At 35.1% G+C, this 14,681-nt stretch overlaps 2 protein-coding genes across 4 annotated transcripts; both read right to left on the minus strand.

Moving 5' to 3' along the window:
• LOC124384998 (aurora kinase A-like) lies at positions 1-4,070 on the minus strand. Its single transcript, XM_046848040.1, has 10 exons — positions 3,690-4,070; positions 3,059-3,336; positions 2,547-2,870; positions 2,051-2,377; positions 1,871-1,965; positions 1,402-1,452; positions 893-1,265; positions 639-815; positions 235-330; positions 1-111 (listed from the first exon to the last, which is right to left on the minus strand). The coding sequence occupies exons 2-10, from the start codon at positions 3,318-3,320 to the stop codon at positions 65-67; spliced, it is 1,752 nt and encodes a 583-aa protein (XP_046703996.1). The 5' UTR covers positions 3,321-3,336; positions 3,690-4,070; the 3' UTR covers positions 1-64.
• Positions 4,071-11,043: 6,973 nt separating this feature from the next.
• On the minus strand, positions 11,044-14,681 carry LOC124384795 (serine/threonine-protein kinase pim-1-like). Of its 3 annotated transcripts, XM_046847737.1 has the most exons (9): positions 14,608-14,667; positions 13,864-14,088; positions 13,380-13,694; positions 13,198-13,292; positions 12,522-12,569; positions 11,893-12,265; positions 11,639-11,815; positions 11,221-11,316; positions 11,044-11,104 (listed from the first exon to the last, which is right to left on the minus strand). In XM_046847737.1, exons 2-9 carry the CDS (start codon positions 14,057-14,059, stop codon positions 11,100-11,102), a joined length of 1,305 nt encoding a protein of 434 aa, XP_046703693.1. In that variant the 5' UTR covers positions 14,060-14,088; positions 14,608-14,667; the 3' UTR covers positions 11,044-11,099. The 3 variants fall into 3 exon arrangements, with proteins under 3 accessions (XP_046703693.1, XP_046703692.1, XP_046703694.1); XM_046847736.1 differs by having other exon boundaries at positions 11,065-11,316; positions 14,652-14,681; XM_046847738.1 differs by having other exon boundaries at positions 11,065-11,316.

Raw genomic sequence — 14,681 nt, forward strand, 5'->3', positions numbered from 1 at the left:
TTTAATAACAAATTACAATTTTATTGAAACTAATAGTATGTTTTATATTTATGTTTGATCTGTTTCAGTGCAGAGTCTTCGTCTCCTGTCCAGCTGTTTGTACTGTTAATCCTAAATCAAAAGAAAGATTTTGAAGACACAATTAATTAATGAATGACAGGATCCTGCCACATATAAAAAATAAATAAAAATAAGATCACAAAGAAAGTGGCAGCAAAAGAACACTGCAAATACCTGATAAGTGAAACCACTGGTGATGCTCTATCTGTTCCAGGCTGGGACGGTTTTCTGCTTTGACACGCAAACACCAACGGATCAAATGACTGCACTCTGTTACACATACAGAAATAAACAAGTAGAAAATAAATTATACATAGAAAGAAGAATATAATACTTAACCCAATAAAGAACCTGCTGGATAATTTATGACCCTTCAAGAAATATCCCCCATAACCCTTAAAGTATCTGCGATCACACTTATAGCTGTGCAAATTTCCTGTGAATCTCATTGTACTTACTAAATAATTTATAACAGTCATAAAAAAAATACATGTTTCTCCGTTCAAGTCAATGTACAAAATAGAGTTGATCCTGCTATTAATTTATTCCATAGCTTATCAGTATTTGCAATTCCTGACCTTGAGACATATTTTTGGGAAAGTGCACAAAGCCACGTTTCAATTGATTCCTGGTCTTGAAAGGCAGAGAGCCACACACCAGCTTGTACAGTGTCATGCCCACAGTCCAGGCAGTAGCTGGGTCTGCCAAATACTGTTTCTTTTTGTACCACTCAGGCGGAGCGTAGTCGAACGTGCCTGTTAACAGAGATACATTTAGTAAAAGAAGCACAATATTCACTGCCATGCAGAACTTATAGTCTCATATAAGTTACCTGCAAATTCGTTGTAACAGTCCTTGACCAAGTCTCCACACCCAAAGTCAAACAGCTTGATATTAAGAGTGTCTGTCTGAACTAGGATGTTTTCTGGCTTAATGTCGCGATGAAGAATTCCTCGGCTCTTACAATGCTTCAGCGCCTTTAACAGCTGAAACATCAGTTTACGAGCCATGAACTCAGGCAAGCGGCTGCCATGCTTTTTGCGGAATTGATCCAAGTCCTCACATGGTTCAGGCCGTTCCAGTATCATGATGTATTTGTCATGATCATCGTACCACTCGAGAATCCGCAGGATGTTGGAACAGAATGGTTCAGTGTTCACAATAGACATCAAAGCTACCTCAGTGGGCAGGTAACCATGTCCAGGCTGTAGTAAAGAATAAGTGGCACATATTATAATCCCAACCTATTATAACCCGAACCTATCAAAGTTTTATACACAATTTGATGAAGATGATGATGATGATGATGATGATGATGATGATACTGCGAATGAAACTTACAATTTCCAGTTCTTCAGGTGATTCCTGTTTGGAGACATACTTGATTGCAACCTGAGGAAATATGAATGTGTTATGTGAACTTAGATGAAATCGTTCACATAAATTAAGAAAAACGATCTTTACACTCGTTTGGCCTCTGAAGATAAATAATAAGGTATGTGTAAGTGTAGTAATTACTCTTGATGTCGAAATATGTCAAAATAATGATAATGAAACAGACAACAATCAATGTCTTATGGACAAGATTAGAACCTATTCTGAACTCACATTTTAATATTCAGGATTATGACTAAAAACTGTCAGTTTTATTACAAGTTCTGCCTCTCTAATTTGCCTGTTAAACTATATTTAAAAACTGAGTTAAGTTTAATCAAATACATTCTGTCCATCAGTACAACTTCACAACTTTCCTTCAGATTATCATAAGGACAGTTAAAGACAAGAGTGAAAAAGGAATGAAAAGACTTACTGGCAATCCATCTGCTTTGCGTATACCAGTAAACACACAGCCAAATCCTCCTTTGCCCAGCAGTTCTCCCTCCTCATACTCATTCTTGAAATTTGCTGCAAGAAAGCATCCAAATATGATTGTCTCATTCACATAAGTAGTCCTACAGTTTTAATACATTTCTAATTCCATCTGTCTTACCAGTGCCAACATGTTTAGAAGGCAGTTTGGATGAATTTAAGAGGTCAGGATTCTCGTGTGTAATCTGTGTTCTTGTGTTCCTCTGCTCACATTCATTTTCATCTAAGAGGTTAGTTGTTTTCCTTTTGCCCCTAGCTGATGACTTGGGTAAGTCTGTCTGATTAGACCATTGATGCTGAGCTCTGGGGTCTGCAACCTGCTCCTGGGACAAGGACTTTTCCTTGGTCCTCAGCAATTTTGGTACACACAAGCATGATTTGGATACACATTTGATGTATGCACTCTTCTTTACGTTCAAGCATCCACTGTGCTGGTTGTTGTTTACAGCTAAATAATAAAAGAGATGAGAATTAATTCTTTGTACAAATAATCTAGTAATAATGCAGTAACACACAGGCACACAAAGTGTATATGAATGTAAAGGTGTTCCTGATAAAGTGGACACTGAGAGAACATCACATTCACAAACCCTTAATTATCTTTCCATTTTTATTACCTAGTTTAGGTGAATCGGCGAGGTCATGATTGTCTTGTGTCAGCTGTGTTCTTGATCTCTTCTGCTGAGGCTCATTTTCATCTGGCAAGTGAGCAGATTTCCTTTTGGACCTAGATGATGACTTGACTTGCCTTTTGCCTCTAGCCGATGACAGATCTGTCTGATTAGACCCCTGATGCTGAGCTTTGGCGTCTGTGAACTGCTCCCGAAACAAGGACTCCTTGATCCCCAGCAATTTCAGTGTACGAAGGTTTAAGTAGGATACACGTTTGATGTATGTCTTCTTTTTGTTGCAGAATCCACTGTGCTTGTTGTTATTTACAGCTAAATAATGAAAGTGAAGATAAATAAATCTTTGCAAAATAATCGAGTAATAATGCAGCAACACACACACAAACACACACACACAGGTACACAAAGTGTATATGAATGTACAGGTGTTCCTGATAAAGTGGATTATTAGAGTACATCACATTCACATACCCTTTATCATCATTCTGTTATTTACTTACCTACTTTAGGTGAATTGGCGAGGACAGGATTGTTTTGTGTCTGTTTTCTTGGTCTCTTTTGCTGAGGCTCATTTTTACCTGCCAAGTGAGCAGATTTCCTCTTGCCCCTAAATGATGACTTGGTCAGATTAGTCTGATTAGACCCCTGATGCTGAGTTTTGGGGTCTCCACACTCGAGCAAGGAATTCTTGATCCCCAGCAGTTTCAGTGCATTCAGTGCATTGATGAATATGTAGGGTACACGTTTGATGTATTCCTTCATATTTTGTTATTTTAAGCTGAATAAAGAAAGAAAGTAAGTAAATATTTGTATAAATGATCTAGAATTAAAACACACACACACATACATGATTGTATGGCTATTTGTAATAAAGTAGACCTTGATATGATTTTTACCTTGATATGATTTCCTAATACAGATGTCATTTTATTTACCATTTATTCTAACAATCCTAGTTTAAGATTATTTGATTTCTATTTAACAAGATTGAACTCAGTAGAGAATTTATATCAGGGTAATAACTAGACCATAAAACTAAATGAGGATGTTAATACGGTGTTTAGGGTCTTATTTTGATTAAATTACTGTTTTAATTTTTATCACTTTCCATCCCAAGATGGCGCATCCTACCTGCACTGTATCAGCAGTGAAATGCGTTCGGTATCCATGGCAACTTTTGATTTTGATGACGACATATATGTTTACTGTTTTGTCTCCAGGTTACGCACCTATTAAGTGTATAAATGAGCAAACTGAGGGGTTCCACTAACACTGCCCTGTATTTATACATGTCCTGAAACATCTAACTGATCAATCAATGATATACTGATAAAATAATACATGATAAAGATCACATGAATAGTTGAAGTGTGCAGAAAATCGGTTATTAGCTCTGTACAGATAGCAGTCATTAGCTAGTTTATGGGCGCTAGCTAGAGTAGTAAACTTTAATTATTAAGTATTTTATTTCATTTCATTACTTGCCGTCGTGTCTTTTATTGTGAAACATGTAGGGTTTATTAAAGCATTAGCGGGGGCAGAATTTAACTTCTTACTAAGTTTTCTTTTTTTTTTTTTTTTTGACTGTTAAACACATTTAACAATAAATCCGAGCAGCATATAATAACATATAATAATTAAATTAAATTTTACAATCATTTTTAATGCTTTAAAACAAGAAGAAACTAAAAAAAAATCTACATTTGTGTAAATAAAACTTGGCTACAGCTTCTTACTAGTGATGGGAAAATCGGATCACTTCAGTGACTTGGTTCTTCGAATCTTGTTCATCAAAATGAATGAATCTTTTTTAGTCTTTTAATAATTTAGATTATTTAATTCGTTTGATCAGAAAATAATAAATATTACATTTTCAATTAGTCAATATACACTCAAAAAATTTGGCTGCTGTTGGTCCAAATAATGTAACTATGTTTAAAATAAATGAATTAAATATTTTAATTAAAATTAAAAGAGTCGTGTTGACAAAATTAAAAAATAGTAATATTTCAGTTTTAAATGGAAGCGCATTGCATTCACAAAAAAAAAAAAAATCACAGCCAAGATCTCATAATTATGACTTAGTATCTCATAATTATAACTTAGTATCTTATAATTATGAGATCAGTATCTCATAATTATGACTTAGTAGTTTGATGACTGTATATGTTAGTGTTAAGATGGTTGTCACACTGGTTCTCTAAACACAGTCCTGTTATCTGTTCAGTGTCTATAGGGTCTTTATGATGTGAGTATGTAAGGTATACGGGAAGTCTTTATCTAGGCTCACACATCTCCGGTTATTATTGTCTTCTTACCCAATCAGGAACAGTTTTAGCTCAGGTATTTTCCAGTGTGTGTATATATACTTGTCTGTTATTTGCATTCAATTAGGCATCACAGATCGCATGAAAAACCTCTCCAAGAATGAAGTTTTGTTTGGTCATAATAAAAAACATTATATTAGTTTAATTAGCTACTGGACATTTCCTCACTGACCTGCCCCTCCTGATAATGAATTTAGTTACGGTAAGTCTTACTTTAGTTAACAGATACGGGGCAATAACTATTATTATTATTATTATTATTATTATTATTATATTTTAACATTGACTGCTAATATATGTTACACGTTCTGACTGTCCACTTAATAAAAGTTTGTTTTATGTGTAACGTGTAACATATATTAGTAGTCAATGTTAAAATATAATAATAATAATAATAATAATAATAATAATAATAATAACCATATAATAGCTTCTACGTCTCCATTGTTGCGCAATGAGGCGCTTCCGAGCCAAAAATTGCAGTAACGTCAGCTAAAACGCTCCCCTGCCACAGACTGCCCCAACTTATCTCATAATTATGGGATACTAAGTCATAATTATGAGATAAGGATCTCATAATTATGAGATACTAAGTCATAATTATGAGATAAGGATCTCATAATTATGAGATACTAAGTCATAATTATGAGATACTAAGTCATAATTATGAGATAAGGATCTCATAATTATGAGATACTAAGTCATAATTATGAGATACTAAGTCATAATTATGAGATACTAAGATAATAAGGATCTCATAATTATGAGATACTAAGTCATAATTATGAGATACTAAGTCATAATTGAGATACTAAGTCATAATTATGAGATAAGGAGCTCATAATTATGAGATACTAAGTCATAATTATGAGATACTAAGTCATAATAATGAGATACTAAGTCATAATTATGAGATACTAAGTCATAATAATGAGATACTATGTCATAATTATGAGATACTAAGTCATAATTATGAGATAAGGATCTCATAATTATGAGATACTAAGTCATAATAATGAGATACTAAGTCATAATTATGAGATACTAAGTCATAATTATGAGATACTAAGTCATAATAATGAGATACTAAGTCATAATTATGAGATCCTGGCTGTGAATGAGATCCTGGCTTTTTTTGTGTGAATGCAATGCGCTTCCTTACGCTTTCCGTAGGTTTTACACTAATAATTTTAGTAAAACGAATGAAATGAGTTGTTTTGCATCTGCAGTACTGCGCTTTGGTCAACAGGCGGAGTAATATCTGCACATGCGCAGATGAAAAGCACATTCAACGCGCACTTTTCAGCTCTGTTCTTGAACGGCGCCATTTAATGGGAATCAATTTAAACAAAGTTTACAGTGCAAAAAGACACAACAAGCGAAGATTTTTCCTTATGGACACACAGCCAGGTGAGATTTTACTTTTTTATGTATATATATATATATATATATATATATATATATATATATATATATATATATATATATATATTTGTGCATGATCGTATGTGTTGGTTCATGGCGGTCTGTGTAATCGCGTATACGTATCCCGCTACGTACCCTTCTTCTCGTACTCCGCATTCTCTCACCATCTTGGTTTTCGTTTGTCTCCATCATCGGTTATCTCGACGCTTTTTGGCGTCCCCCTAGGCCCTCAACATAACCGGGTTCCACTCTACTATAATTTTTTTCAGTGAAGAAATTTATAAAGTCCTCACTACTAAACTGTGATGAAACACATTTTTCAGATCCCTGATTTGTAGTTAGTTTAGCTACTGTAGTAAAAAGGAACCTGGGATTGTTTTTGTTGTTATTTATGAGTTTGCTCAGGTGTTCAGATCTAGCAGCTTTTAGCGCCTGTCTGTAGCTTAGCATACTGTCTTTATATGCAATTCTAAATACCTCCAATTTAGTTTTCCTCCATTTTCTCTCCAGATTACGGGCTGTTCTCTTGAGGGTATGCGTATGACTATTATACCAAGGTGCAGGTGCTTGTTCTCTAACCTTTTTTAAGCGGATGGGGGCAACAGTGTCTAATGTGCTAGTGAGGATAAGGTCTATGTTGTTAGTCATTTCATCAAGATTATTAGCAGTTATGGGTTTAGTGAGAAATTGAGATAAATCAGGCAGGTTATTTATGAATCTGTCCTTAGTGGTCGGAACAATAGTCCTACCAAGGTAAACACGGCTAATCTGCTCTACTGGTAGTGTGTACAGTATGAGATAAAGGTCTGTGATGTCATCACTCTGAGGTAAAATATCTATATCAGTGACGTCTGCTCCGTGGGATATTATTAAGTCTAATGTGTGGTTGGTCTGGTGATGTTTTGTTTAACCCCAAAAGAGTTTAATAAGTTCACAAATGATAGTCCTAGGGCATCGTTTACATCATCTACATGAATATTAAAATCTCCTACAAGCAGCACTTTATCAAAATTGATCAAGAGGTCTAAAAGAAAACAAGCAAACTCTTGAAGAAAATCAGCGTAGGGCCCTGGGGGTCTGTACACGGTGGCCAGAGCGAGAGACAGTAGGGGTTTTCTATGTTTGTCTGAAAGTACAATTTTAAGAACGAGCACTTCAAATAATTTAAAGATGAATCCTAATCTGTGACTAACATTAATAGAGGCACTATAAATGGTTGCTACACCTCCCCCACGACCAGTCTGAAGGGGCTCATGCTTATAAACATATCCTGATGGTGTCGATCCTGGCATTTTTCAGTTTTAACTGCAATAAGATTTCAGTTTTGACTGCTTAAAAGACACTGTAAATAAGCATTATTTGAAAGATTGAGCAAACCTATAAAGGAAAATGTTTAATTAGTGTTTAAATGTGGAACATGATTGAAAATGCAGATGCTTGGAGTCAATTTGCCTTAACTTTTCTCAAAAACTCCACAGTAAAATGAGTTCAAATTTAATTCAGTAATACACAGGGACACTGTAAATAAGAATAATTTAAAAGATTGAACAAACCTGTCTAGAAAAATGTTTTATGAGTATTTAAATGTGGAACATGTTTGAAAATGCAGTGATGCTTTTAGTGATTTTGCCTTTACTTTTCCCCAAAACTCCACAGTAAATTGAGTTGAAATTAAACAGAGTAATACACAGGGACACTCTAAATAGGAATAATTTAAAAGATTGAACAAACCTATCAAGGAAACTGTTTTAGGAGTGTTTGAATATGGAGTCATTTTGCCTCTCCTTAAACGTGGAACATGGTTAAAAATCCACTTATGTTTTGAGTGAATTTTCCTTTCACTTTTCTCCAAAACTCCACAGTAAAATAAGTTGAAATTTAATACAGTAATAGACAGGGACACTGTAAATGAGATTTATTTGAAAGATTGAACAAACCTATCTAGAAAAATGTTTAATGAGTGTTTGAATTTGGAACATGATTGAAAATGCACTGAGATTTGTAAATTGTTTTGTCTTTTGAGGGGATTGCCTCACCTGAAGCTAATGTGACCTAATAAGGGGGTGGGGAGCAACAGCTACGCTAATTCCTCTCCACTGCTTCTCTTTCTCTCCCCATCCCGAGGCATCCTGAGGTTTGGTCAGCTCCAGTCACGTCCCACCTCATGAAGACTATGGACCTTTGAAGAAGTAGATGCCGAACTCGCAAACATCTCGAACCATCTAGAGACGTACCAGTGCCAATTGGATCCCGCTACATGTGTGTTTTTTACATTGGACCCCTGGAGTGTTTAAAGGCTCTGGCATGGAGAAGTTGATGCCGAATCTGTGATGATCACAAATGTTGAGCTCATAAAACTAGGAGCTACTAACCATATAGACTGTATAAGACTGTAGAAAGAACATTACTTATAATCTTATACTCCAGTACTCATGTTAGTCCCAGTGTTCTGTATTGTTGAAAGATTTATGATCAAACTCTTGATGTCACCCAAATGAGGATGGGTTCCCCTTTTGAGTCTGGTTCCTCTCAAGGTTTCTTCCTCATAACATCTAAGGGAGTTTTTCCTTGCCACAGTCGCCACGGCTGCTTATCAGGGATAAATACACACCGTTCACCTTGACTGTTGATTTCTGTAAAGCTGCTTTGAGACAATGTCTGTTGTGAAGAGCGCTATAGAAATAAACTTGACTTGACTTGACTTGACTTAATGAGTGCTACGTTATAGCGTCATCATACTCAGCACCAGAGTTGCGTTTTTGCACCTGCAACAATTGGAACAACTCTGACATCAAAGATTATTGTGCATCTTTTCCATAGCAGAGATTGGATAATTCTCCTGATTTAGGACTATTTTTGGTTGTCTTGTACTGGTTGCTAGGATTAACAAACTTGACTTTTTACAAAAGGAGTATATGGTAAATCATTTACATTTTTTAAAAACTTATTGTATGTTTCTCTGCAACCAACCCCTCCTCTCACCCTTGATCTGTTGGTAATTCTCTTTTTATACTTGATATTTTTAGGATGTTGAAAATTATTACACATTATTTTTGGGGAAAAAATGTAAATACCAGTTTTATGATTCATTTAATAAACTAATCCATAAAACTGGATTATTTGTTTTGGTTGAAGGCAACAATATATATTTTAGAATAATTGGATTTAATTAACTTAATATATTAAAACTAAATTAAGCATGTTACGTTGAATTAACTAAATAACATTGCATTACTTTATGTAATTAACTTAAGTTTACTGAAATAAATATTGTTACTTAAATGCAGCCTAACTAAGTTACGTGGAACCTGTTGAAATAAAAATGTTAAGTAAGGCCAACATATATTTTTGAGTCTTTGACTATAGTTTCAGTACTTTATTTATATGTATATTTAACTACATAGCGTATGTCGGAATTAACCCAGCCATTAGAGTTGCACAAGCCAGTGCGCTCTTCGTGCCGGTCCCAAGCCCGAGTAAATGGGGAGGTTGCGTTAGGAAGGGCATCCGGCGTAAAACATGCACGAAATAAAATATGCGGATAGACGAAATAGAAATTCATACCGGATCGGTCGAGGCCCGGGTTACCAACGACCGCCACAAGTTTTGTTAGCCAACAGTGTACCGGTGGAAATTGGGCTACTGTTGGCCGAAGGAGGAGAAGGAGAGGAGGAAGACGTCTACAGAGATGGCAGGAAAAGGAGCAGTGTAGGAGAGTGGAGGTTCGGGTTGGTACTATAAATGTTGGTACTATGACTGGTAAAGGGAGAGAGTCAGCTGATATGATGGAGAGGAGAAAGGTAGATATGTTGTGTGTTCCGGAGACCAAGTGGAAAGGTAGTAAGGCCAGGAACATTGGAGGTGGGTTTAAACTGTTCTATCATGGTGTGGATGGAAAGAGAAATGGTGTAGGGATGATTCTGAAGGGAAGAGTTTAGTAAGTGTGTAGTGGAGGCGAAGAGAGTTTCTGATAAAGTGATGAACGTGAAGTTGGAAGTTTAAGGGGTGATGATAAATGTCATCAGTGCTTATGCTCCACAAGTGGGTTGTGAGATGGGGGAGAAGGAAAAATTCTGGAGTGAGTTAGCTGAAGTGGTACAAGGGGTACCTAGGAATAAACGATTGCTGATTGGGGCAGATTTTAATAAGCATGTTGTTGAAGGGAACAGAGGTGCTGAGGAGGTGATGGGTAGGCATGGCTTTAAGGAGAGGAATGTGGAAGGGCAGATGGTGGTAGATTTTGATAAAAGGATGGAAATGGCAGTGGTGAACACTTATTTTAAGAAGGAGGAGCATAGGGTGACGTGTAAGAGTGGAGGAAGGTGCACACAGGTGGACTGTGTTCAAGTGTTTATGAGAATTGCCAATGATTGCATTCATAATTTGTTATGGGTGCAGAATTGTGTGTGTATATATATATATACACATACACAATTCTGCACCCAGAATTGGTGCAGAATTGCACCAGTTAACCCTTATATATAAAAACCCTTATATATAAAATATAAATTATATTATAATATAAATTATAATATAAAATTAACCCTTATATATAAAATACTACTGTAATCTTAAAAAAAGCTATAATTTTTTATATAAATATGTTAACTGAAATTCATAAGCAGTAAAATGCATTTATGAACGTAAAGTGTGTTTGTAACTAAATATCTTTAATATCAAGAATTAAAAACAAATCACAATTTTTATTCAAAAACATAATACATTTTATATTTGTGTTTGCTCTGTTTCAGTGCAGCGTCTTCGTCTCCTGTCCAGCAGTTTGTATTGTTCACCCTAAATCAGAGGAAAGATTTGAAGGACAGAATTACTTTATGAATTACAGGATCCTGTCGTGTATTTAAAAAATGATTATCATAAAGAATGTGGCAGCAAAAGAACACTGCAAATACCTGATAAGTGAAACCACTGGTGATGCTCTATCTGTTCCAGGCTGGGACGGATTTCTGATTTCACATGCAAACACCAACGGATCAAATGACTGCACTCTGTTACACGTACAGAAGTAAATAAGTACATAAATCAATAAGGCATAGAAAGAAGAATATAATACTTAACCCTAAAACGCTGTATAATTTATGACATTAAAGAAATATCCCCTATAACCCTTAAAGTAACTGCTGTTAAGTGCAAATTAAATTACTCACACTTATAGCTGTGCAAATTTCCTGTGAATTTCATTGTACTTACTAAATAATTTATAACAGTCATAAAATAAAATACATGTTTCTCTGTTCAAGTCAATGTACAAAATAGAGTTGATCCTGCTATAATCTATTCCATAGCTTATCAGTCTTTGCAATTCCTTACCTTGAGACATGCTTTTGGGAAAGTGCACAAAGCCAAGTCTCAATTGATTCCTGGTCTTGAAAGGCAGAGAGCCACACACCAGCTTGTACATTGTCACACCCACAGACCAGGCAGTAGCTGGGTCTGCCAAATACTGTTTCTTATTGTACCACTCAGGCGGAGCGTAGTCTAACGTGCCTGTTAACAGAGATACATTTAGTAAAAGAAGCACAATATTCACTGCCATGCAGAACTTATAGTCTCATATAATGTACCTGCAAATGTATTGTAACAGTCCTTGACCAAGTCTCCACACCCAAAGTCAAACAGCTTGATATTAAGAGTGTCTGTCTGAACTAGGATGTTTTCTGGCTTGATGTCGCGATGCAGAATTCCTCGGCTTTTACAATGCTTCAGCGCCTTTAACAGCTGAAACATCAGTTTACGAGCCATAAACTCAGGCAAGCAGCTGCCATGCCTTTTGCGGAATTGATCCAAGTCCTCACATGGTTCAGGCCGTTCCAGTATCATGATGTAGTTGTCAAGATCATCGTACCACTCGAGAATCCGCAGGATGTTGGAACAGAATGGTTCAGTGTTCACAATAGACATCAAAGCTACCTCAGTGGGCAGGTAACCATGTCCAGGCTATAGTAAAGAATAAGTGGCACATATTATAATCCCAACCTACTTATACAATTCTTATAAACAATATGCTGTTGCTGATGATATTATTATTATTATTATTATTAATAATTTTATTATTATTATTATTATTGTTGTTATTATTAATTTTATTATTATTATTATTGTTATTATTAATTTTATTATTATTATTATTATGCTAGGTTATATTTTCAGGTAAGCTGTTATATTACCAATTAACATGTGAAATAAAACTTACAATTTTCAGTTGTTTAGATTTCTGTTTGTAAATATACTTGATTGCAACCTGAGGAAATATAAATGTGTTATGTGAAATGAGATGACATAAATTGACATAGATTAATTGCTTCTGCAATTCTACTGACAATTCCACAACGATACATCCATGATGTCAAGAGTAGCAGCAAAAGATATCAAAATAAATGCTGAATGAAAAACATTGTCCATTAGTAGCAATTCACAAATTCTCTTCAGATAATTATAAGTACAGTCATACTTCTGTATATTTCTGTTTATAATAATAGCCATATATTTTGTTTATAGCACATATCCTTCTGTAAATTTCAGTTTATAGTAATAGCCATCTGTATTGTATGCTCATAGTACATATATATTCATCTGTATATTATGTTCATAGTACATACACATCTGTAAATTACTGTTTATAATAATAGCCATATATTTTGTTACAGCACATATCCATCTGTACATTTTAGTTTATGGTAATAGCCATCTATATATTATGTTTATAGTACATACACATCGGTAAATTACTCCTATATTACCATTTAATTTAATTTATTCAACTCATGTTAACACTGTATATCCTGCACTTGCTGCCATTGCACTCTATGACAATAGAGTTTAATCTAATCTAATCTAATTAGAGGAAAGAAAGGAATGAAAAGACTTACTGGCAATCCATCTGCTTTGCGAATACCAGCAAACACACAGCCAAATCCTCCTTCGCCCAGCAGTTCTCCCTCCTCATACTCATTCACAAAATGGGCTACAAAAATGCATACAAATATGATTGTCTGATTCACATAATTAGTCCTCATTTTTTTTTATACATTTCAACTTTCTTCTGTCTTACCAGTGCCAACATGTTTAGTCGGAAGTTTAGATGAATTTGAGAGGTCAGGATTCTCTTGTGTAATCTGTGTTCTTGATCTCTTTTCCTGAGGTTCATTTTCATCTTGCAAGTTAGCAGATTTCCTTTTGGCCCTAGATGGTGACTTGGGAAGATCTGTCTGATTAGACCCCTGAAGCTGAGCTCTAAAGTCCACCGACTGCAACTGGAATAAGGACTTCTGGGTCTCCAGCAATTTCAGTGCACCCAAGTATGATAAATGTTTGGTGTATGCCTTCTTTACGATCCAGCATCCACTGTGCTGGTTGTTGTTTCCAACTAATTAAAGAAATGATGAAAATGTATTATTTGTTCAAATAATGTAGTAATAAGGCAGCAACACACACACACACACACACAGTGTATATGAATGTAAAGGTGTTCCTAATAAAGTGGACAGTGAGCGAAAACATTCACAAACCCTTAATAATCTTTACATTTTTATTACCTAGTTTAGTTGAATCTGCAAGGTCATGATTGTCTTGTGTCATCTGTGTTCTTGATCTCTTTTGCTGAGGCTCATTTTCATCTGGCAAGTGAACAGATTTCCTTTTGGCCCTAGATGATGACTTGGGAAGATCTGTCTGATTAGACCCCTGATGCTGAATTCTATCGATGCATACATGTTTGAAGTATTCCTTCATTTTTGTCTTCCACTATATGTTAATTAAAGCTGCATAAAGAAAGGAAGAAGAATACATAATTTGTCAAAAAAAATGATCCAGTAATAAAACACACAAACACAAAGTGTGTATGAATGTACATCCTATTCACAAACGCTTAATAATCTTTCTATTAGATTCTTCTCTTTTTTTTTTACCTTGATATGATTTCCTAATACAGATGTCATTTTATTTACCATTTATTCTCACAATCCTAGTTTTAGTTCATTTGATTTGTATTTAACAAGACTGAACTCAGTAGAGAATTTATATCAGTGAGTGTGAAAATACAGAGATCTCATCTTAAATGTCCCACTTTACCAGTATTTATACTAATTGTGTAGAGTTTATACTGGATCTTTCTGAACTTTCCTTAGACAGAAACATTACTTTTAGCTTGGTATACAAATCTTCTTGTTTTTAAGGTTTCGATTAAACTAATTTAATCTTAGTGACAGGGTAATAACCAGAGCATAAAACTAAATGAGGATGTTAATACGGTGTTCAGGGTCTTATATTGATTAAATTACCGTTTTAATTTTATCACTTTCCATCCCAAGATGGCGCATCCTACCTGCACTGTATCAGCAGTGAAATGCGTTCG

The sequence above is a fragment of the Silurus meridionalis genome, chromosome 4 (genome assembly GCF_014805685.1).
Source record: "Silurus meridionalis isolate SWU-2019-XX chromosome 4, ASM1480568v1, whole genome shotgun sequence".
Classification (NCBI taxonomy): domain Eukaryota; kingdom Metazoa; phylum Chordata; class Actinopteri; order Siluriformes; family Siluridae; genus Silurus; species Silurus meridionalis.